Source organism: Schistocerca gregaria, chromosome 8 (genome assembly GCF_023897955.1).
Source record: "Schistocerca gregaria isolate iqSchGreg1 chromosome 8, iqSchGreg1.2, whole genome shotgun sequence".
Classification (NCBI taxonomy): Eukaryota; Metazoa; Arthropoda; class Insecta; order Orthoptera; family Acrididae; genus Schistocerca; species Schistocerca gregaria.
The window spans coordinates 243,265,336-243,291,726 of NC_064927.1; the positions used below are offsets into that span (position 1 = coordinate 243,265,336).

Genomic DNA, 26,391 nt, shown 5'->3' on the forward strand with positions numbered 1-26,391 from the left:
GCTACCGTGTCGGCAGATAGCTATATTACGAACTGAAACTTAACTATAGCAAACTGTACCACTGGATCCTCCAAATGCCGTTGCCTTCAAATGGGACACTCTCGTAATACGGGAGTTAGATTAATTCTTTTATCGTGAATATGACGTTTCCCGTCATTTTATTACAACGAATCAAACAATTCGCGGCAGGTTTACGAGAGTTCCTGAATTTGCTGGTGCTCAGAAACGGCATATATACATACGGGGCCGGCCGTAGTGGCCGAGCGGTTCTAGGCGCTACAGTCTGGAACCGCGCGACCGCTACGGTCGCAGGTTTGAATCCTACCTCGGGCATGGATGTGTGTTAAGCCCTTAGTTAGGTTTAAGTAACTCTAAGTTCTAGGGGACTGGTGACCTCAGAAGCTAAGTCCCAAAGTCCTCAGAGCAATTTTTATACACACGGGCTTGAACTGAAAGTTAATATGGCGTCTCTCAACTCTGTACTGAAGGTAGATGGCGGACATGTGTCGCAGGTGGCGTTCTCCCATCTCATTGCTCAACGTTCAGAAGTATGTTCAGAATACCTGATATGCCAGATATTGCCCTATACATTGGGAAAGACTTACATACGTTCTTTTCCCGCACTGTGATGTCAGAAACTCGGCATGCTCAACAGAGCATGTCTCGACGGCTTAACGTTATAGCACATGCTCTCTTTTGCCCTCTCGTGGACGCCTCTGCGTGTAATGGTATTTTAAATGCTGATGTACCGTAGTGTCTGAGGCAGAAATGGATAACTCCCTCCAGATCCTCGAGCGCCATGCACTCAGCCTCACTTTCCGTATACGCCTCTGTCCCCCACGCAGATCCTCTACAACCTGATTCCTTTCCCCCATCTGCTCCCTTTCCTAACATCCTCTACTCCTGCCGCCACCTTGATCCCCCTCTTCCCCTGGTTGCTCCTCTCCTCTCCAATCCCCGCCCCCTATCGCGCCGTCACCCCGTGTCCCCCCTACACCTCTACACCTTTCATCTCCTTTCCCAAGGTGGCTTCCGTCGACTTCCCCTCCCGGATGATGCCCTCTCTCCCTCCATTTATGCCTTCTATCAACTCTGATCCTCACCTCCCCCTCCCTTCCTCTGTCCTTTTCCCGGGCTTCCTCTTCCCCCCCCTTCCATTCTTTTTTCCCCACCCACCCCCTCTTTGCCACCCTTCTTTCTCCCCCGAGTCCTTTTTGCTCTCCCTCCACTGCCTTTCCCACCCCTTCTATCGTCTACCCAGCCCCCCTCTTCTATGTCCCCTTCCTCTTTTTTCTTTCCCTCTCTTCTCTCCCCCTTTTCCCCTTCATTGGTCTGGGTCATCCCCCCCCCCCTCCAATATGCCGCTATGCTGTCACTAGTTGTGTTTTTTATCTCATACAAATAGAAACCAGACTGTCGCTTTGTTTCTTTTTTTTTAAATTGTGCCTGTGTATTTACAGTGTGTCATCGTCACCGCAGCGTTTTTATATTTTAAATTCCACAACTTTCCACAATTTTACAGGTTTTTTTAAAATGCCACCGTTTTATCGCCTTTTTTCTTGTTTGTTTATATTGTCATTATGTTTTTTACATTACTGGCCATTAAAATTGCTACACCACGAAGATGGCGTGCTACAGACGCGAAATTTAACCGAGAAGAAGAAGTTGCTGTGATATACAAATTATTAGCTTTTCAGAGCATTCTCACAAGGTTGGCGCCGGAGGCGACATCTACAGCGTGCTGACATGAGGAAAGTTTCCAACCGATTTCTCATACACAAACAGCAGTTGACCACCGTTGCCTGGTGAAACGTTGTTGTGATGCCTCGTGTCAGGAGGAGAAATGCATTCCAACACGTTTGCGACTTTGATAAAGGTAGGATTGTAGCCTATCGTGATTGCGGTTTATCGTATCGCGACATTGGTGCTCGCGTTGGTCGAGGTCCAATGACTGTTAGCAGAATATGGAATAGGTGGGCTCAGGAGGGTAATACGGAGCGCCGTGCTGGATCCCAACGGCCTCGTATCACTAGCAGTCGAGATGAGAGGCATCTTATCCACATGGCTGTAACGCCTCGTGCAGCCACGTCTCGATCCCTGAGTCAACAGATGGGGACTTTTGCAAGACAACAACCATCTGCACGAACAGTTCGACGACGTTTGCAGCAGCATGGACTATCAGTTCGGACACCATGGCTGCTTTTACCCTTCACATTGCATCACAAAGAGGTGCGCCTGTAATGGTGTACACAACGACGAACCTGGGTGCACGAACGGCAAAACGTAATTTTTTCGGATGAATCTAGGTTCTGATGGTCGCAACCGTGTTTGGCGACATCGCGGTGAACGCACATCGGAAGCGTGTATTCGTCATCACCATACTGGAGCATCACCCGGCCTGATGGTATGGGGTGCCATTGGTTACATGTCTCGGTTACCTCTTGTTCGCACTGACGGCACTTTGAATAGTGGACGTTACATTTCAGATGTCTTACGACCCATGACCTCGACCCATGAACCATGTACCTTGCCGTTGGTGGGGAGGCTTGCGTGCCACAGCGATACTGATAGCCGTACCGTAGGTGAAACCACAACGGAGGGGTATCTGTTGAGAGGCCAGACAAGCGTGTGGTTCCTGAAGAGGGGCACCAGCCTTTTCAGTAGTTGCAGGGGCAACAGTCTGGATGATTGACTGATCTGGCCTTGTAACACTAACCAAAACAGCCTTGCTGTGCTGGTACTGCGAACGGCTGAAAGCAAGGGGAAACTACGGCCGTAATTTTTCCCGAGGGCATGCAGCTTTACTGTATGATTAAATGATGATGGCGTCCTCTTGGGTAAAATATTCCGGAGGTAAAATAGTCCCCCATTCGGATCTCCGGCCGGGGACTACTCAAGAGGATGTCGTTATCAGGAGAAAGAAAACTGGCGTTCTACGGATCGGAGCATGGAATGTCAGATCCCTTAATCGGGCAGGTAGGTTAGAAAATTTAAAAAGGGAAATGGATAGGTTAAAGTTAGATACAGTGGGAATTAGTGAAGTTCGGTGGCAGGAGGAACAAGACTTCGGGTCAGGTGACTACAGGGTTATAAACACAAAATCAAATACGGGTAATGCAGGAGTAGGTTTAATAATGAATAGGAAAATAGGAACGCGGGTAAGCTACTACAAACAGCATAGTGAACGCATTATTGTGGCCAAGATAGATACGAAGGAAACACCTACTACAGTAGTACAAGTTTATATGCCAACTAGCTCTGCAGATGACAAAGAAATTGAAGAAATGTACGATCAAATAAAAGAAATTATTCAGATAGTGAAGGGAGATGAAAATTTAATAGTCATGGGTGACTAGAATTCGGTAGTAGGAAAAGGGAGAGAAGGAAACGTGGTAGGTGAATATGGACTGGGGCAAAGAAATGAAAGAGGAAGCCGCCTGGTAGAATTTTGCACAGGGCACAACTTAATCATAGGTAACACTTGGTTCAAGAATCATAAAAGAAGGCTGTATACATGGAAGAAGCCTGGAGATACTAAAAGGTATCAGATAGATTATATAATGATAACACAGAGATTTAGGAACCAGGTTTTAAATTGTAAGACATTTCCAGGGGCAGATGTGGACTCTGGCCACAATCTATTGGTCATGACCTGTAGATTAAAACTGAAGAAACTGCAAAAAGGTGGGAATTTAAGGAGATGGGACATGGATAAACTAAAAGAACCAGAAGTTGTACAGAGTTTCAGGGAGTGCATAAGGGAGCAATTGACAGGAATGGGGGACAGAAATGCAGTAGAAGAAGAATGGGTAGCTTTGAGGGATGAAGTAATGAAGGCAGCAGAGGATCAAGTAGGTAAAAAGACGAGGGCTAGTAGAAATCCTTGGGTAACAGAAGAAATAATGAATTTAATTGATGAAAGGAGAAAATATAAAAATGCACTAAATGAAGCAGGCAAAAAGGAATACAGACGTCTCAAAAATGAGATCGACAGGAAGTGCAAAATGGCTAGGCAGGGATGGCTAGAGGACAAATGTAAGGATGTGGAGGCTTATCTCACTAGGGGTAATATAGATACCGCCTACAGGTAAATTAAAGAGACCTTTGGAGATAAGAGAACCACTTGAATGAACATCAATAGCTCAGATGGAAACCCAATTCTAAGCAAAGAAGGGAAAGCAGAAAGGTGGAAGGAGTATATAGAGGGTCTATACAATGGCAATGTACTTGAGGACAATATTATGGAAATGAAAGACGATGTAGATGAAGATGAAATGGGAGATACGATACTGCGTGTAGAGTTTGACAGAGCACTGAAAGACCTGAGTCGAAACAAGGCCCCCGGAGTAGTCAACATTCCATTGGAACTACTGACGGCCTTGGAAGAGCCAGTCCTGACAAAACTCTACCATCTGGTGAGCAAGATGTATGAGACAGGCGAAATACCCTCAGACTTCAAAAAGAATATAATAATTCCAATCCCAAAGAAAGCAGGTGTTGACAGATGTGAAAATTACCGAACTACCAGTTTAATAAGTCACAGCTGCAAAATACTAACGCGAATTCTTTACAGACGAATGGAAAAACTAGTAGAGGCCGACCTTGGGAAAGATCAGTTTGGATTCCGTAGAAATGTTGGAACACGTGAGGCAATACTGACCCTACGACTTATCTTAGAAGCTAGATTAAGGAAGGGCAAACCTACGTTTCTAGCATTTGTATACTTAGAGAAAGCTTTTGACAATGTTGACTGGAATACTCTCTTTCAAATTCTGAAGGTGGCAGGGGTAAAATACAGGGAGCGAAAGGCTATTTACAATTTGTACAGAAACCAGATGGCAGTTATAAGAGTCGAGGGACATGAAAGGGAAGCAGTGGTTGGGAAGGGAGTGAGACAGGGTTGTAGTCTCTCCCCGATGTTATTCAATCTGTATATTGAGCAAGCAGTAAAGGAAACAAAAGAAAAATTTGGAGTAGGTATTAAAATCCATGGGGAAGAAATAAAAACTTTGAGGTTCCCCGATGACATTGTAATTCTGTCAGAGACAGCAAAGGACTTGGAAGAGCAGTTGAATGGCATGGATAGTGTCTTGAAAAGAGGATGTAAGATGAACATCAACAAAAGCAAAACGAGGATAATAGAATGTAGTCGAATTAAGTCGGGTGATGCTGAGGGAATTAGATTAGGAAGTGAGACACTTAAAGTAGTAAAGGAGTTTTGCTATTTAGGGAGCAAAATAACTGATGATGGTCGAAGTAGAGAGGATATAAAATATAGACTGGCAATGGCAAGGAAAGCGTTTCTGAAGAAGAGAAATTTGTTAACATCGAGTATAGATTTAAGTGACAGGAAGTCATTTCTGAAAGTATTTGTATGGAGTGTAGCCATGTATGGAAGTGAAACATGGACGATAAATAGTTTGGACAAGAAGAGAATAGAAGCTTTCGAAATGTGGTGCTACAGATGAATGCTGAAGATTAGATGGGTAGATCACATAACTAATGAGGAAGTATTGAATAGGATTGGGGAGAAGAGAAGTTTGTGGCACAACTTGACCAGAAGAAGGGATCGGTTGGTAGGACATGTTCTCAGGCATCAAGGAATCACCAATTTAATATTGGAGGGCAGCGTAGAGGGTAAAATCCGTAGAGGGAGACCAAGAGATGAATACACTAAGCAGATTCAGAAGGATGTCGGCTGCAGTAGGCACTGGGAGATGAAGCAGCTTGCACAGGATAGGGTAGCATGGAGAGCTGCATCAAACCAGTCTCAGGACTGAAGATCACAACAACAACAACCTTTATTCGATCCCTGCGAAACCCTACATTTCAGCAGGAAATGCACGACCGCATGTTGGAGGTCCTGTACGGGCCTTTCTGGATACAGAAAATGTTCGACTGCTGCCCTGGCCATCACATTCTCCAGATCTTTCAGCAATTGAAAGCGTCTGGTCAACGATGGCCGAGCAACTGGCTCGTCACAATACGCCAGTCACTACTCTTGATGAAATGTGGTATAGTGTTGAAGCTGCATGGGCAGCTGTACCTGTACACGTCATCCAAGCTCTGTTTGGCTCAATGCCCAGGCGTATCAAGGCCGTTATTACGGCCAAAAATGTTCAAATGTGTGTGAAATCTTATGGGACTTAACTGCTAAGGTCATCAGTTTCTAAGCTTACACACTACTTACCTAAATTATTCTAAAGATTAACACACACAGCCATGCCCGAGGGAGGACTCGAACCTCCGCCGGGACCAGCCGCACACTCCATGACTGCAGCGCCTAAGACCGCTCGGGTAATCCCGCGCGGCATTACGGCCAGAGGCGGTTGTTCTGGGTACTGATTTCTCATGATCTATGCACCCAAATTGCATGGAAATGTAATCACATGCCAGTTCTAGTATAGTATATTTGTCCAATGAATACCCGCATTTCTTCTTGGTGTAGGAATTTTAATGGCCAGTAGGGTAAAGTGTAACACTTCTGTACGCTGCAGAGCAGCATATTACGCTCTTGCCAACCCGCCTCCTGTGCCTCTGGGGGTGAGGTGGGGGGAATCGAAATGCAATAAAGTAAAATAAAAAAAGGAGGTAGAAATGGAGGGAGGGGCTGCGGAGGAGGAGGATGGGAATAGCCCAGCATTTGCGTTAAGTGGTAGTAGGGAACAGAGGCGAATACGTCGAAATTTTTGTCCTCTCCACTGTGACGATAGAGTGATTTGTGTACGTGCGCTAGTGTTGAGATTGGCGACTGAGGGAGTGGTGTTTTGTTTTGTGCCGGCAGACCTGCGCAAGCAGTTCGAGACGTCGCCGTACGGACGCGCGGTGCGGCTGGGCGCGGGCGCCGAGCTGCGCTGCCTGCCGCCGGCCGGCGTGCCGCCGCCGCGAGTCTACTGGCTGCGCAACGGCGCGCCGCTGGAGCCCGACAGCAACGTCATCGTCTCCAGCGAGGGCCACCTGCTGCTGGGGCAGGCGCGCCTCCAGGACACCGCCAACTACACCTGCGTCGCCGAGAACGTCGCCGCGCGCCGGCTCAGCGAGCCCGCGCTCCTCACCGTCTACGGTCAGTACCCGGCAGCTACGCTTTCCTACATCTACATCTACACGGATACTCTGCAAATGACTTTTAAGTGCCTGGCAATTCTCTATTACTCCAATCTCGTATAGCGCGCGGAAAGAAAGGATATCTATATCTTTCCGTACGATCACTGATTTCCCTTATTTTAGCGTCGTGATCGTTCCGCCCTATGTACCTCGGTGTCAACAAAATATTTTGGCATTCGGAGGAGAAAGTTGGTGATTGGCATTTCGTGAGAAGATTCCGTCGCAGCGAAAAACGCCTTTCTTTTAATGATTTCCAGCCCAAATCCCGCATCGTTTCTGTGACACTCTTTCCCACATTTCGCGATAATACAAAACGTGCTGCCTTTCTTTGAACTTTTTCGATGTACTCCGTCACTCCTACCTGGAAAGGATCCCACACTGCGCAGCAGTATTCTAAAAGAGGACGGACAAGCCTAGTGCAGGCAGTCTCCTTAGTAGGTCTGTTACTTTTCCTAAGTATCCTGCCAATACAACGCAGCCTTTGGTTAGCCTTCCCCACAACATTTTCTATGTGTTCTTTATAATTTAAGTTGTTCGTAATTGTAATACCTAGGTGTTTAGTTGAATTTACGTCTTTTACATTACACTCATTTATCGTGTAACCGAAGTTTAACGAGTTCCATTTAGCACTAATGTGGATGACCTCACGCTTTTCGTTATTTAGGGACAACTGCCTATTTTCGCGCCATTCAGATATTTTTTCTAAATCGTTTTGCAGTTTGTTTTGATCTTCTGATGGCTTTATTAATCGACAAACGAAAACGTCATCTGTAAACAACCGAAGACGGCTGCTCAGATTGTCTCCCAAATCGTTTATATAGATAAGGAACAGCAAAGGGCGTATAACACTAACTTGGGGAGCGACAGAAATCACTTTTGTTTTAATCGATGACTTTCCCTCAGTTACTACGAACTGTCTCCTCTCTGACAGGAAATCGCAAATCCAGTCACATAACTGAGACGATATTCCATGAAAACGCAATTTTATTACGAGCCGCTTGTGTGGTACAGTGTCAAAAGCCTTCCGGAAATCCTGGAATACGGAATCGATCTGAAATCCCTTGTCAATAGCACCCAACACTTCAGAGCTAGTTGTGTTTCACTGGAACGATGTTTTCTAAACCCATGTTGTCTGCGTGTCAATAGACAATATCCTTCGAGGTAATTCATAATGTTCGAACACAATATGTGTTCTAAAATCCTGTTGCATATCGACGTTAACGATATGAGCCTGTAATTTAGTGGATTATCCCTACTACCTTTCTTGAATATTGGTGTTACCTGTGCAGCTTCCCATTCTTTGGGTACGGGTCTTTCGTCGAGCGAGAGGTTGTATATGATTGTTGAGTATGGAGCTAATCCATCAGCATGCTCCGAAAGGAACCTAATTGGTAAACAGTCTGGACCAGAAGACTTGTTTTTATTAAGTGATTTGACTTCCTTCACTACTCCAAGGATATTTACTTCTACGTTACTCATGTTGGCAGCTGTTCTCGATTCGAATTCTGGAATATTTACTTCGTCTTCTTTTGTGAGGGAATTTCGGAAAGCTGTGTTTAGTAAATCTGCTTTGGCAGCACTGTCTTCGATAGTATCTCCATCGTTATCGCGCAGAGAAGGTATTGATTGTTTCTTGCCGCTAACATACTTGCCCAGTGCATGGAAGTACCCAATGACCTCACAATAAGCACTTAGTTTCTTTCTCCATGTCACTACGAAGAGTATTTTATAGCAGGAGACAAGTTCGTCACCTCATAAATGTAACTTATGATTTACTAGATCTTATTATTAACTAGGTTAATGCCCGATGCTTCACTCGAGTAGACCACATGGCCTGCAGAGACATTTTTTTGTTTTTATTTAGTAGAATTTTTATGTTGTTCCCAAATTGCAACACATTCTAAGAGATTTCGGAATTGCAGCCGGTCCTCGTAAACTTCGCTCCACGGTATTTCAACTGGACACATGCCAGTCTATTCAGGTGGGCCATCAGTCTTCGATGACGTCCAACATCACTACCTTCTCTGATTGGATTCTTGAGGAAGTATAGACTGCTCTTCGTCCACAAACGTTCAGACACTTCACTTAAATGTTCCCAGTGGACTTCAAGTCGTCATAAAGGCAAAGTCTGCACACACGCCATGTTAATGTCCAATAATTGGTGTCCAGATACTTTTTATCAGATAGTATACAATGGACGTGTTATAAACCACCCCCATTTCAAAAGTAATCCTGCTTCTTATGGGCCTGTGTTCAACCCTGCGATGGGTTTGCAGCAGTACGCCACTCCACTGCTCTGTCTGCCCTTTTCTTCATTTCAACAAAAGTTCAAAACCATGGTACAATATGCGTTAGATGAGTATGTGCCAAGCAAGATCGTAAGAGATGGAAAAGAGCCACCATGGTACAACAACAGAGTTAGAAAACTGCTGCGGAAGCAAAGGGAACTTCACAGCAAACATAAACATAGCCAAAGCCTTGCAGACAAACAAAAATTACGCGAAGCGAAATGTAGTGTGAGGAGGGCTATGCGAGAGGCTTTCAATGAATTCGAAAGTAACGTTCTATGTACTGACTTGGCAGAAAATCCTAAGAAATTTTGGTCCTATGTCAAAGCGGTAGGTGGATCAAAACAAAATGTCCAGACACTCTTTGACCAAAATGGTACCGAAACAGAGGATGACAGACTAAAGGCCGAATTACTAAATGTCTTCTTCCAAAGCTGTTTCACAGAGGAAGACTGCACTGTGCTTCCTTCTCTAGATTGTCGCACAGTAGACGACAGAGGGATAGAGAAACAATTAAAATCGCTCAAAAGAGGAAAGGCCGCTGGTCCTGATGGGATACCAGTTCGATTTTACACAGAGTACGCGAAGGAACTTGCCCCCCTTCTTGCAGCGGTGTACCGTAGGTCTCTAGAAGAGCGAAGCGTTCCAAAGGATTGGAAAAGGGCACAGGTCATCCCCGTTCTCAAGAAGGGACGTCGAACAGATGTGCAGAACTATAGACCTATATCTCTAACGTCGATCAGTTGTAGAATTTTGGAACACGTATTATGTTCGAGTATAATGTCTTTTCTGGAGACTAGAAATCTACTCTGTAGGAATCAGCATGGGTTTCGAAAAAGACGATCGTGTGAAACCCAGCTCGCGCTATTCGTCCACGAGACTCAGAGGGCCTTAGACACGGGTTCACAGGTAGATGCCGTGTTTCTTGACTTCCGCAAGGCGTTTGACACAGTTCCCCATAGTCGTTTAATGAACAAAGTAAGAGCATACGGACTATCAGATCAATTGTGTGATTGGATTGAGGAGTTCCTAGATAACAGAACGCAGCACGTCATTCTCAATGGAGAGAAGTCTTCCGAAGTAAGAGTGATTTCAGGTGTGCCGCAGGGGAGTGTCATAGGACCGTTGCTATTCACAATATACATAAATGACCTGGTGGATGACATCGGAAGTTCACTGAGGCTTTTTGCAGATGATGCTGTGGTGTATCGAGAGGTTGCAACAATGGAAAATTGTACTGAAATGCAGGAGGATCTGCAGCGAATTGACGCATGGTGCACGGAATGGCAATTGAATCTCAATGTAGCGAAGTGTAATGTGATGCGAATACATAGAAAGATAGGTCCCTTATCATTTAGCTACAAAATAGCAGGTCAGCAACTGGAAGCAGTTAATTCCATAAATTATCTGGGAGTACGCATTAGGAGTGATTTAAAATGGAATGATCATATAAAGTTGATCGTCGGTAAAGCAGATGCCAGACTGAGATTCATTGGAAGAATCCTAAGGAAATGCAATCCGACAACAAAGGAAGTAGGTTACAGTACGCTTGTTCGCCCAATGCTTGAATACTGCTCAGCAGTGTGGGATCCGCACCAGGTAGGGTTGATAGAAGAGATAGAGAAGATCCAACGGAGAGCAGCGCGCTTCGTTACAGGATCATTCAGTAATTGCGAAAGCGTTACGGAGATGATAGATAAACTCCAGTGGAAGACTCTGCAGGAGAGACGCTCAGTAGCTCGGTACGGGCTTTTGTTGAAGTTTCGAGAACATACCTTCACCGAAGAGTCAAGCAGTATATTGCTCCCTCCTACGTATATCTCGCGAAGAGACCATGAGGATAAAATCAGAGAGATTAGAGCCCACACAGAAGCATACCGACAATCCTTCTTTCCACGTACAATACGAGACTGGAATAGAAGGGAGAACCGATAGAGGTACTCAGGGTACCCTCCGCCACACACCGTCAGGTGGCTTGCGGAGTACGGATGTAGATGTAGATTAGTTGCTACTCACTATATAGCGGAGACGCTGAGTAGCACAGAAGCACTCCGTCTTCAGGCCACAAGTGGCCCGGACCATCCGACCGCCTGTTTCAACGATGTTATAGTGTCTTAAAACGTGTCTTTCCAGCCTGGTTGTTCTTTTTTGGATGCGACTCTAGAGAGAGATGGTTTCCTTTGTTCTTCTCAGTACCTCCCCATCGCTAACTGTACCTCTCGAACTGATCTTTAACATGCCGTAGGACCAAATCTCCACGGCTTCTAGCTGGCTTCTCCCCGTTCTCCTATAGTACACGTTACGCACTCGTATAGGACCACACATGTGACAAATATGAGGAATTCATGTAATTGACAAACAGGATCACAATTTACGGTAGCAGCTCTTAAGAAACTATGGGCAGAATAAAACAGGCCAAAGCTGCTTTTAAAAGAACTTACCTGCCATCAAGGAAATTAGTCTGGAATTAAGGAAAAGCACAACAAAAACATTTGTTTGGAGTGCAATATATCAAATCAATAAGATACGCAACAACCAAATGTTGGTTAAACACCGTTAATCCGCATGAATGAGCTGATCAAGATCTTTTGATATTGGCAGAATATAGGAGTACTGATCTCAACTTATGGCTTCCAGAGACCATACTGGGGATGATCATAACAAAAAAAAGTGAAGGGGGCTGAATATTTCGCAAGGCAGGCGCCTTATAATCTTGAAGCTCAGTGACCCTGTGGCACGGTGCGTTATCGGATTTCTACTAGAAGTTTTGGCTACCGTTGTACGAACGCCATTCAGATAATTCAAAAAAACGCGAAATAATTAGAAAGAGACTTAGGTATCATGAACACACATAAAGGCATAAAACGAAAACGGGTGGAGCAGAGCGCAGTCTGTATTTTGAGTGCAACAGGTTGAAGCAATTAATTCTTTTGCCAAATTAAAGATGTTGGTAATCCAACATGAATGGTTACAAGGGGCTTATAAAGGAATGGTCCTGTTGTTTCTGCTACCTCAATATCGCCGGTGAAGCAATGATAAACTTTTTTCTTTTTTTAAAGGCGACTGAGATTTTTCCCCTTGAAAATAGTAGTTTCTGTTGAGTCGATCTGAGTGGCATAGCTATTTTATAGGTGTGACAAGAAAGAACAGAGGCAAAAAAAAAATCATTTTTCAAGATACACATTTTCTGTTGTTCTCGCGACTGTTCATGCCGTGCTCAATGAAATGCGCGTCTGCGATACAATACGCAAAGTCATTCTTGAAAATGCCCGACCTGAATTCTTCTCCAGTATACTCAATACTGCACCATCTCTCCCGTCAGTACAACAGGTGGGAGTCTGCATGTTAACTAAGCGTATTCCAGGCGTGAGAGCCTACGGCAAGCCGACCGCATTCACATGCCAACAGATACGGCAAACCAAACTCACATACCGAAGTGTCCTCTCAACCCGTCGGCCTACGAATGGGGTTATTTACAAATACAAAGCAAGCAACGTCTATGCAAACAGCCACACGCGCGTAGCTTGTCCGAGGCGCATATTCGATACTTTCTCCTCCATCGTCATGGACTTGACCTAGTTTTCATGCTTCGAACAGCAGGGACCTAATAAAGATCACGGCAACTAATCAGATGATAAGGACGTTCTGCATCGTCTAGTGAGTATTTTTATTTTGCTCTTTACTGGAATGATAATATTAGGATTTGGTTAAATTTTTAACGTTTTGTGCTAATAACATCTTTTTTTTTTTTTTAGGACTTGGGGAAATTGTATTAGAATGCTTTGGACAAGCAAATTTTGTAATCAAAGCCGGAAGTTGCTGGCAGCGTTAATGTAAGAACAACAGACTAAATATCTTGACTTCGTGTGCAGTTAAAATGAACGAGAATAGGTAGGTCAGGAAAACTCCAATACTCCATATTTATTGTGGACAGGTGCAAAAAGTGACACTCTAGCATTACATTTACATGCGGACACGTAATCAAGCAAATAAGAGCGGCTATAGTCAAAGCTGGGTTACCAAGTTGTGGCCCTTGGCTAGAAACGATGCGTGCCCCGTGCTTACTTCATGTAGGCCTAATATATTTCTGTGAAAGTGTAGTAGGAAAGGTGAGAGAATACATGTACTTGTACATCAACCATGCGGTGCATTAGATGATGTTATGCGTAATAGAACTTTTCGATTGCATAAAAAATGCGCAAACACACACACACACACACACACACACACACACACACACACACAAAGCTACCCTATCATATAAATGCAATAAGTAAGAAATGAATGTCTCAAAAATTTCTTTTCCTCGCTTGTTCCTAGTGAAATCTTCTACCACACCCAGGAAGTCACCTCATGTTTAGCTGATAACAAGGCGAGAGTGGAAATACGTTCTTCTTATGTTACAGCAAGCAATTTGTTCTTGATAAGGGCTAGTTTGGAGAATCCTCAGCTTCATAATTTGCAATTGGTAATAAGAGGAAAATTCGGGACGCATTCATCGCACTTGGAAAAACGTCACCAAGAACGTTTTCAACCTTTAATTCATATTATTCGACTGGTGAAATGTTTAGCAGTATTTCTTTGAGGGAACACTTCAAATATTCACTAGAATGAAGAATTTCACAACGAAAACTTGCTCCATCAAGACCACCTTGGCAGTTCTCACAAAGTTATGACATTTCTGCAAAGAACTCTTTAGCTTCTTGCTTTACCATATTGCTTACGACTACTTCGCAATACTTTTCTTCTCGCCGTTTTAGTTCTGCTTGTAGTTTATCCGTCCCCGTTGATCTATACCAACGCCCGTCAGCAGCTGACGGTATTAATATAAATCTAATTTCGTTCTAGATGGCTGCAGGTCATCAGTGGTGTCAGTTATTTAAAACATGTCCGAAAGAACAGACACCATATCCATATAAGTATATAGTTCTGGCAATACCGGCCATAACCTTCTTCTTCTGTGCGGATGCTCACATATTCCCCGAACTCTTGCGGGACTTGGTAAGAATGTCTTCCACGAGTAATGAGTGCGTTGGGATGGGACATACGAATGTAGTGTGTGGACATACAAGGTGAGAATTTGGGTCTCATGGGAAGCGTGCGCAAGATAGTCCCTGCAGTCGCAATGTCTTGCCGGCACGGTAGCTCAGCGTGTTAGGTCAGAGGGTTAGCTACCCTCTGTAATAAAAAACTGAGTCAACGGGTCCACGATGAACTTGATCAAGCGTCATGCGACGTCCGCACCGAGAAAATACAACGACCAATACCGAACGAAATGAACTGCCGGTACGGTAGCTCAGCGTGTTCAGTCAAAGGGTTAGCTACCCTCTGTAGAAAAAAAAAACTGAGTTAATGGATCGAAAACGAACTGAAACGGGTGTCTTTCGACGTCCGCGCCTAGCAGATACGACGAACGAAAACAAAAAAAATGAGATTTAAAAAAAAAAGCTTCAGATGGATAGAGCGTCTGCCATGTAAGCAGGAAATCCCGGGTTCGAGTCCCGGTCGGAGCGTACATTTTCACCCATCCCCGTTGATATATATCTGTGTCAGGCCTTGAGCATGATGGAAGACTTCTCAGAGCCTCTTGTTTATTGTTACTGCCGGTGTCTTCAGAATTGTCGAATTAGACAGTCAGCAGGATCCCCTTAATGAATTAGAATCGAATAGCCTCTCCATTGCGTGTTGGCACCTCCAAGTAGGGCCTACAGTGCTCAGGCGTTGTTTCTTCACGAATAGTGTAGAGTCACTCGCTTTCCATCAATCATACACTCTCTATATGCCTTGTTTTTCCTCTCCTAACTTTACTCTTTCTTTGCTTGCCCAATCCCCTGATTCGACACCCATACAGAATGCCTGAAATACCTGGGAAGACGTATAATTTCATGTCAGCCTCAAGCCAGGAATCTTTATGAATTGAAACAGCGTGTGTTTCACATACGGCAAAAAATTCATCAAGATCACATTGCTATGTCACGACGAACACTAGAGTGCATCGTGCCCGTGTGAGTCAAACCTCATACTAACGTTGATGACGGACCTTATTTCCGATTGTAATGAAGGGTTAAGCTTGAATAGCAAGTCCGCTGTTTCTGTTGTAATGATTTTTGTTTACTTGTTATTAGCTTTCGGCGTATTAGGCTTCTTCAGGAAATAAGCCGAAAACTAGTCCGAAATAAACAAAAATCAGTGGAACAAAAACATTGTACTTGTCATTCAACCTTAAACAGAAGTAACGGAAGTATCAATAAATAAGAAAGTTTAGGCTTTTAAGGTAAATTACCGCTACGGTCGCAGGATCGAATCCTGCCTCGGTCATGGATGTGCGTGTTGTCCTTAGGTTAGTCAGGTTTGAGTAGTTCTGACCTCAGACGTTAAGTCCCATAGTGCTCAGCTATTTGAACCATTTTTAAGATAAATTACACACTGCCAGAAGAAAATTTCCGGAATGAAGTTTTCTCTCTGCAGCGGAGTGCGCGCTAATATGAAACTTCCTGGAAGATTAAAACTGTGTGCCACACCGAGACTCGAACTCGGGACCTTTGCTTTTCGTGGGCAAGTGCTCTACCGACTTTTTTCTGATCTCATTTTGTTCGTTGCATTTGTTCGGAGCGGACGTTCCATGATACCTGCTCAATTTCATCGTTGATCGGTTCACTCAGTTTTTTTATTACAGAGAGAAGCTAACCCTCTGACTGAACAGCTACTGTGCCAACACCGACTGAGCTACCCGACTCACGACTCGTCTTCGCACCTGTAATTCTGCTAGTACCTCGTCCTATACCTTCCAAACTTCACAGAAGCTCTCCTACTTCAACCTAAGGACATCACACACATCGATGCCCGAGGAAGAATTCGAACCTGCGAACGTAGCGGTCGCGCGGTTCCAGACTGAAGCGCATAGAACCGCTCGGCCACAGCAGCCGGCACGAACCTTACAGAACTTGCCCTCCTGGAAGAAAGGAGTGCTAGTTCTGCAAGTTTCGCAAGAGAGCTTCTGTGAAGTTTGGAAGACAGGAGATGAGGTACCGGCAGAATTACAGATGTGAAGACGGATCGTGAGCCGTGCTTGGGTAGTCCTGTCGGTTGAGCACTTTCCCAAGAAAGGCAAAATTCCCGAGGTCGAGTCTCGGTTCGGTACACACTTTTAATCTGCCGGCAAGTTTCAGAAGAAAAATTAGTACACCTGGAAAGACAACTTAGATTTTGATCCGATGACAGCATGTACCACCTGGATGATAGTATATGTTCTTATAACGATTTCAACGTCATCCACCAACAAATAGCGTATTAGCATAGCTACCAGAGCGCCTCTGTATCGCCGCGTGGGATTAGCCGAGCGGTCTCAGGCGCTGCAGTCATGGACTCTGCGGCTGGTCCCGGCGGAAGTTCGAGTCCTCCCTCTTGCATAGGTGTGTCTGTTTGTCCTTAGGATAATTTAGGTTAAGTAGAGTGTAAGCTTAGGGACTGATGACCTTAGCAGTTAAGTCCCATAAGATTTCACACACATTTGAACATTTGCCTCTGCATCTACCCTTTAAGAGTGAATGCTCATAGCCAGAAGGCTCAGTGTGTTGCAGACGTGTGAAGTAATTGCAAACCCTGCCACCGAGATGCACTCGTGCTTCCTACAGCCAACTGAGCGAGTGTGAAAGGGTCAAATTGTGGCCTTCCGAATGGCGGGATGGTCCTTCGGAGAATTGCCACACACATTGGACATGCTGGGTCAGTTGTGCAACGATGCTGTTATCAGTGGTCACGTGAACATTTACACACCCGTAGAGCAGGCTCTAGACGTCCAAGCGGCACAGGCGCCCGCCAGGATCATCGCATTGGAAGGGCAGCAGTGGCAGATAGTGTAGACACCACAGCATAGATAAGGAAGCTTGTGAACCCAAGTGTTCCAACAAGAACTGTTGCGAACCGGCTATTAGCACTGGGACAATGTGGACGCACGCCTCTAGCCCATCTTTCACTTACGCGGCAGCATCGACGTGCACGGCTCGAATAGTACTGCCAAAGGATCACTTGGATGGTGGAACGGTGCACTGTGATCTTCAGCGATGAAAGCAGATGCTGCCTGCACCCAAGTGATGGCCGCTTACACATACGACGTCGACCTAGTGAACTCTGTATCGAAGAGTGCATTTGTCCAAGGTACATGGCCCCACCCCAGGCCTTATTGTATGGCGTACGATAAGCTACAACTCTCGTTCACCTTTAGGATTTCTGGAGGGGTCGCTAACAAGCGCTCGGCACGTGCAGAATGTTGTTAGAACCGTTCTTCCAACAGGAAGGTGATGTGTTGTTCCAACAGAATAACGCTTGCCCACACACCGTCCGTGAAACTCAACGTGCTCTGTAAGGCGTTCAGCGACTTCCCTGGTCAGCAAGATCTCCAAACTTGTCTCCAGTCGAGCACTTGTTTGATGTGATGAGACGAGTCGTGACTCGTGCAACTTGTAAATCAAAAACTCTTGCAGAACTACACGGATAGGTCCAGCTGGTGTGGAATAATGTACCGTAGTACAATATTCGCCTTCTGCGCTATCAACTGGATGTCAAAGACAGCGCCTGCATTGCCGCTCGTGGAGGCTACACCACGTACTAATATGGGTATTTCAGCATGGGTCGACGCCTGGTATCTCAGAACCGCTTGGACTATTGATCTATAAATGTAATCGTTTCGCCGGCCGTGTGGCCGAGCGGTTCTAGGCGCTTCAGTCTGGAACCGCGTTACTGTTACGGTCGCAGGTTCGAATCCTGCCTCGGGAGTGGACGTGTGTGAGGCCCTTAGGTGAGTTAGGTTTGTTGTTGTTGTGGCCTTCAGTCCAGAGACTGGTTTGATGCAGCTCTCCATGCTACCCTATCCTCTGCAAGCTGCTTCATCTCCCAGTACCTACTGCAGCCGACATCCTTCTGAATCTGCTTAGTGTATTCATCTCTTGGTCTACCTCTACGGATTTTACCCTCCACGCTACCCTCCAATACTAAATTGGTGATCCCTTGATGCCTCAGAACATGTCTTACCAACAGATCCCTTCTCCTAGTCAAGTTGTGCCACAAACTTCTCTTCTCCCCAATCCTATTCAATACTTCCTCATTAGTTATGTGGTCTACCCATCTAATCTTCAGCAGTCTTCTGTAGCACCACATTTCGAAAGCTTCTATTCTCTTCTTGTCCAAACTATTTATCGTCCATGTTTCACTTCCATACATGGCTACACTCCATACAAATACTTTCAGAAATGACTTCCTGACACTTAAATCTATACTCGATGTTAACAAATTTCTCTTCTTTAGAAACGCTTTCCTTGCCATTGCCAGTCTACATTTTATATCCTCTCTACTTCGACCATCATCAGTTATTTTGCTCCCTAAATAGCAAAACTCCTTTACTACTGTAAGTGTCTCATTTCCTAATCTAATTCCCTCAGCATCACCCCACTTAATTCGACTACATTCCATTATCCTCGTTTTGCTTTTGTTGACGTTTGTCTTATATCCTCCTTTCAAGACACTGTCCATTCCGTTCAACTGCTCTTCCAAGTCCTTCGCTGTCTCGTAGTTCTAAGTCTAGGGGACTGATGACCTCAGACGTTAAGTCCCATAGTGCTTAGACCCATTTGAACTATTTGTAATCGTTTCGTGTAATGCTTATGCACTACTGCAACAATAAATCTTTTTGAGTAAATTGGAATCTCCTAAAAGGATGCCCTAATTTTTTCCGATAGTTGATTATGGACGTCTACACAACATTTGATAAATATGGGGCTTGCGCTTCATGGTGTAACACTTTCCGCGTTTATTTAGTATATTTTATTTGACTTCCATGCATAGATAAATAAATTCTGCGGCGTGTTTCATCCTTTATGAAACACTATGAGTCTGCGCATGGCTCGCTTTTTATTGATACCCACACGTGTCCGTTAATGTAAATGCGATGAAGCCAATCGCTTTCACGCGAAACGACTGCTGTAAACGGGGCTGAAATGCTGGACGATTTGCCGTAAATATTTGCTCGACAACTTTAGTCAGTGAATTATTCTGGCAGATACTAGCTGTCGGCCATTACGTCGCTGATTGGAAGCTGTTGGACGGCCGCTAAATCTGAGCAAACATGTTAACTGCTACGGAGCGCCCATACCGGCGCAGCCATTAGTAAACAATGAAGCTGGATTAATACCGCGCGGCTGTTGCTGCATAATTATTTAGCGAAAAATAAGATACAAGCGGTTTTATTTGCTGAACCAACACGAGTCCATCAGCAAAAATTTCTGCGTGAAGGAGAATTTAGGTCGGAAATATCGCAGGCGAGAACAGAGCAAACATTTGTAGGGGGTACATATTTGAATGTAATCCACTTTTCGTTATTAGCTCTGATATTGGCGAATCCGGGTAAGGTACATCAACGCATATCCTTGAATTCCAGCATAAATCAAAGAAGTTAAATATTAATTTCTACTGTAAGACAGCGACAGATGTTCAGCTTGTCATCTTTTATAATACCCGAAAGAAATTTGTGACTTTTCATACCTTTAAACAAACATCATCTCCACCAGCAGCATCTAAAAGCAATATAAAATTCGTAAAGATATAAAAGGTAGTTACTGCTATACTGCATTTCACACATGTCTATATGTTTAGAGTAAATGTAATAACTTCTTTTCGTGAGAATGAGTTAAATTTTTGATAGTTTGCATAGGTATATTTATGCCATAAATGGTATTAGTTCCTACTTTCCCTGAAAGAACGTAGATCTCTCAATGCTACACTAGAGGATAGAATAACACGTCAAATGCTGTTAATACATAGGCGTCAGCCAGTGTCAGTCTCATTAAAATTGGTTTGGGCGTCACTAACCTACTTTTACTAACAGGGTCTGTAGTTATGATGCAGGGAAACTGCAGACAAACAAATAAAGAATGTCCAGAGTGATACACTATTCAGAAGTAGCCGTTTCAATTTCGATGGTGTAAGAACTGTTTTGATCCACATTCTTTAAAACGTTAGTTGAATATTATGTTGGTTCTTCACACAACACGACAACAGTATTAAATAAGAAACACTTTCGTGATCTGCAAAACATAGTTCATTTAGTCACGAACTCGCTTTCAGCCTCTTAGGCGGCCCCTAGATGGTCAGCAATATTGTGAAATATTATTGACGTTCTCCCACCAACACTGATCAATAATATTGTCAATAACATTGTGAAATAATACTGTGACTCAGAACGTTGGACGTTAAAGACACTGGTTTCCGTGATAATAGGTCTACTGCGTTACAAGCGGAAAGAAAGTTTCATGAAAAAGTGGCTCAAGGAGAAAGATCACTCTCGAAAACTATCTGTCAGGCTTGAGGTTGAACAAAAAAATAAGATTATGATAAATTTTTCAGTATCGCTGGTCCAACATTTGATACGTTCCTGTAAATGGTTCACCCCATAAATTGGTCTCCCTGCATAGACACGAAAATCGTTTTGTGATCAAATAAATAATATTTCGCTGAACTGAAAGGAAGTGTTTCCTATTTAGTAAACCCATTATTTGATGATAAAGCGAGGTGAGCTGCTGGTGTACATGTAATGACCACCAGATTAATATACCAATGTCCAAAGATAAATCTCAGACATCTTCACAGTATTTCATGGAATGAGGCCGCGTGAAACTCGTAAAAACGTGTCAGCCGATTGAGACTGTTAAGCCCGGCGAGCACTCTCCATGCTATTCGAAAGGAGTAGGCGTTGTACTGGCACTGACTTTGACCATTTATTTACCTTGACTGTCATAACAACACAAATAGGCACTACATAAGTAAAATTACCAAATAAGCAGCAACCAGTCGCAAAATCATGTTTTATTTATTCACTTTTGCAAACACGATTTTTCGACTGGTTGCTGCTTATTTGGTAATTTTACGGATTACGGTCGCTGCACAACTTGGGAACCACATGGAGCCCCCCATTCACTTACATAAGTACTCAGCATAGCTGTCAGTACGAAGCACAGTACACAGTACATTGAGGAAAAATCGGAACGTTTTTTCGGTGTTTCAGTATTTCGCGCAGTAAACTCCGCCACAAACTTCAGGTCTGAACTAATAGGGCACAGGGCAGGACCTGAGCTACAGTAATCATATTTTGGGGCGTTAAACTTTGATGTATTTCCATGACGCCGAAATCGTTCACCAACTGTGCGAAGGAACGACTAAGGAAGTGTCTAAAGATATTTAAACACAAATATGACAATGCATGAAATCTGTATGTCACAGGAAAGATATTTATAAAGAAATTACGCTGAAAAACAACAGGCAATGTCGACACTGCCACAGTTATTTGTTTGCAAATTAAATATAGAAAGTTTTAACTAGTTGTCCTGGTTCAAGTGCCCCCGCCGCCATACTGGACATGTCAAGACAATCCGATGTGTATGGGTCCACCGCCAATGCACTCCCCATATTATCGGCAATGAAATGCGCATCCATACTTGAACCAGGCTCGTCAGATGCCATCTGACTTCTCCGAGAGCGTTTAGGTTGCCCACATTCACGACAATAGATTCCATTGATTTTTACACTTTCCCGACGTTCCTTATATAATGCTCTTCGTATTTTTGTGCTCTTAGTGTTAGCCTCCTATTTCTGTAATTTTGGTGGAACTTTTACGTAGTGTATATCACGATATCTAGATAAAATTTGGGAGATTTCTTTCTCAGATTCACAGTCTGGTAACTTTTGAGTTTTTTGAGATATTTACTTAGGGACCAAAATGAATTGTAATAAAGGATGTCATAGAGGTCCTTTCCTGATGACAAACACGCATAAGGCAGAAAATATGACACACAAACACCTATCTTTTAATTTAATTTTATCCATATTTTGCAGCTTAAAACGTGAGTGTATTCAAAACATTGCAGGTGTTATTTAAACAACGCCTTCAGTCACAACGTTTTCGTGTTTTATTAACTACACGATGCATTTCGGACCCTGTGGGCCCATCGTTAGGTGTCATTTGTCTTAATAAATGTTTTATTTCTTCTTCTGAATTAGGTGAAATGCATACTACTGTCATGAAAAGGTTTAATGGTAGGTTATGAATTTCGTAAGTCGAACGCGGAAAATATGTGCAAAATTGTGGAAAATGAACAGTGTAAACTTACCACATGATCCAAGGAAAGCATTTTTAACCTTTTAGTACCGGCAAACATTGTTTTCTCCATCACATTTACACACACACGTTTATAAACACTTCACAGATGTTTTTGTACATGGTGGTGTCGTCGTGAAGTGTTCATAAACATGTGTGTGCAAATAACACCTGCCGATGGACACACAGGGTCCAAAATGCGTCGTGTAGTTAATAAACCACGAAAAACTTGTGACTGAAGGCGTTGTTTAATTACTACCTCCAATGTTTTGAATACAGTCACGTTTTAAGCTGCAAAATATGGATAAAATTAAATTAAAAGATATTTGTTTGTGTGTCATATTTTCTACCTTATGCGTGTTTGCCATCAGGAAGGACTTCTAGGACATCTTCTATTACAATTCAGTTTGGCCCCTAAGTAAATATCTCATAAAACTCAAAAGTTACCACTGTGGATCTGTTGTTTAATTCATACCTCCAAGATATCTTTTATCTTAAAGTGCAGGTATCATATTCAAGTTTTTTTTGTGCACAGACACAATTACTAAATTTCGAAGTGTGCTCCTTTCACTGCCCGAAGGATATCCAATCAGTATTCCTATTCCACCCATGTGTTGGTCAACACTACGTGAGGAATGTACGCTATGATGTCAGTAATTCTGCGGCGTAATGCTGCGTTGTCGTTCACTGGTGTTTGGTAAACTTGGTCCTTGACGTAACCACAAAGAAACAAATTCAGATGGGTTACATCCGATGATCGCGGAGGCCTATTAATTGGATCACAATTTCCGATCCATCTTCCCGGAAATGTTGTATCCAAATAGGCACAAAGTCACATTAAGTATGTATGTACACAAAAACTCGAGTATGTCACATGCAATTCAAGATAAAAATTATTTATCTGTGTCATATTTCATGACTTAAGAATATTTGTAATCAGCGAAAGATTTCTGGGAAACCCAGTATATACACTCGTCATTATATCTACGCTTCAATAACTCTGATTGGGTTATTAATCTGTCTGAGATGTTGTTATTGTGGTCTTCAGTCCTGAGACTGGTTTGATGCAGCTCTCCAAGCTACTCTATCCTATGCAAGCTGCTTCATCTCTCAGTACCTACTGCAGCCTACATCCTTCTGAATCTGCTTAGTGTATTCCTCTCTTTGTCTCCCTCTCCAATTTTTACCCTCCACGCTGCCCTCCAGTACTAAATTGGTGATCCTTTGATGCCTTAGAACGTGTCCTACCAACCGATCCCTTCTTCTAGTTGTGCCACAAACTCTTCTTCTCTGCAGTTCTGTTCAATACCTCCTCATTAGTTATGTGATATACCCATCTAATCTTCAGCATTCTTCTGTAGCACCACATTTCGAAAGCTTCTATTCTCTTCTTGTCCAAACTATTTATCGTTCATATTTCACTTCCATACATGGCTACACTCCATACAAATACTTTCAGAAACAACTTCCTGACACTTAAATCCATACTCGATGTTAACAAATTTCTCTTCTTCAGAAACGCTTTCCTTGCCATTGCCTGTCTACATTTTATATCCTCTCTGCTTCGACCATCATCAGTTATTTTGCTCCCCAAATAGAAAAACTCCTTTACTACTTTAAGTGTCTCATTTCCTAATCTAATTCTCTCAGTATCACCGGAGTTAACTCTACTACATTCCATTATCCTCGTTTTGTTTGTGTTGATGTTCATCTTATATCCTCCTTTCAAGACACTGTCCATTCAGTTCAACTGCTCTTCCAAGTCCTTCGCTGCCTCTGACAGAATTACAATGGCATCGGCGGACCATTTAAGTTTTTATTTCTTCTCCATGGATTTTAATACCTACTCCGAATTTTTCTTTTGTTTCCTTTGTGCAACTGATTCATACGAAAGGATGACACAACTGTCTGAGATATGATCCCGTTTGTAGACGCGAGCAGAACCTGTAAAGCCAAAACTCTTAAGTTCTCTTTCTGACTGCGCAGTTTTTCACGTACCATCATTAGGAACCTCGAAGTAATTCTGGCAGAAACTTTCATCCTTTCTTTTTAAATAGGATTAAGGTGGTGGCGCAGTGTCCTTATATTTAGCAGTGATATTACTGCTGCAATTGAGTTTCTTGTAAGGCAGTACTAGGCATTCATTTAAGATTTACAGTTAAGGCACTGGTAAAGTAATAACATTCGCGGACCTGTATTAAGACATTTGTGTTAAAGATTGATCCGAAAATATAGAATATTTGTTGTGTGTAAACTAGTACAAAATGTTAAACTTCCTGGCAGATTAAAACTGTGTGCCCGACCGAGACTCGAACTCGGGACCCGGTCGGGCACACAGCTTTAATCTGCCAGGAAGTTTCATATCAGCGCACACTCCGCTGCAGAGTGAAAATCTCATTCTGGAAACATCCCCCAGGCTGTGGCTAAGTCATGTCTCCGCAGTATCCTTTCTTTCAGGAGTGCTAGTTCTGCAAGATTCGCAGAAGAGCTTCTGTAAAGTTTGGAAGGTAGGAGACGGATACTGGCAGAAGTAAAGCTGTGAGTACCGGACGTGAGTCGTGCTTCGGTAGCTCAGTTGGTAGAGCACTTGCCCGCGATAGGCAAAGGTCCCGAGTTCGAGTCTCGGTCGGGCACACAGTTTTAATCTGCCAGGAAGTTTCATATCAGCGCACACTCCGCTGCAGAGTGAAAATCTCATTCTAGTACAAAATGTTGTTTAACAGGAGTGTTATACCTTTCGACAGTTCATACGTACACCGGTTCCAAATGAACTGCTACGAAACCAAGAATGACATAATGCTGTGGACGCTATAACGCGTGGTAGGCACATCAAGGGAAAAAGCTCTGCAGACAGGAACGTTTTTTACGGCGTTTTACACTCCAGACGTACAGACAGTCGTTGCTCGGCCCTGACTGGGATCTCCCTGCTGTCGGGGGCCAATGATCGATGGCAGTGGGCTGCCGCAGGACCCGCCCAGAGCCGTGTCATGATCGATGCTCAACAAAAGTAAAGGGAGACAACCCACACCGGCCTCCCCCCTGCCACGCGGAGTTACAGTTCCGATCGGCCGATGTCGATGTCTCTCGTAATGGAAATTCTGTCTTGTCTCAGGGCGCATCTCCAGATCGTGTGATAGAGTCATTCGGATAATCAGATCGTATGCTGACACATCTCGTCTCATGGTGCTTCACAACCCGCTACAAAATACAGCCGAACGGAAATTAGTCTTGTTTACACCGCGTCAACTTAGATCTGTCCAAGCAATGAGGCGTCCCCATACTGGCTATGATGGTCAGGGAGCCACTGCTGGCATTTCACTCTCGGGTAGTGTTAGGAATGCATGCACTTTATGGCTCTTCTAGTAATTCCTGAAATCCATAAAACTTTCATGCCTAGCCTTTAAAACAAACCGAAATGCAACTATCGTACTTTCTGCTTCTTTTTGTCCGAATCTCGAAAATACGCGTGAGCTCCTGAATTAGAGACTTCTCATTTCAATAAACTTTACCAGCAGCCGTATACTTTAGGTTATTTTATTTTATTTCGAAATCAACCAGTTTCGGCAATTCATTTTGCCATCTTCAGGCCCCATACGCTTTTTTCAAGTCAACGAGCTTATCGTATAGCACCATAAAACTAGATACCGTGAATACCAGTCGTAGTACAATTGATTCATACGAAAGGGTGACACTCTTTCACCCTTTCATATGAATCTGTATGCTCTTCAGTAATAAAAATGATTATGTGTTAAAATTACTTACGAAGAAACGATCGCGATCGGAACTGTTTAATGGCAAGTAGTTGTCACGAGTAAGATCGCCAACACTCCCAAACATATTGGTTACAATCATACG

At 43.6% G+C, this 26,391-nt stretch overlaps 1 protein-coding gene across 2 annotated transcripts in view; it reads left to right on the forward strand.

Annotated features, from left to right (window-relative positions):
- LOC126284394 (netrin receptor UNC5C) overlaps positions 1-26,391 on the forward strand; it is a 1,047,805-nt gene that overhangs the window by 936,744 nt on the left and 84,670 nt on the right. For both annotated transcript variants that reach the window (XM_049983291.1, XM_049983290.1), the window contains one exon: positions 6,785-7,063. In XM_049983291.1, the coding sequence (XP_049839248.1) occupies positions 6,785-7,063 (279 nt within the window). The remainder of the gene's footprint in view (positions 1-6,784; positions 7,064-26,391) is intronic.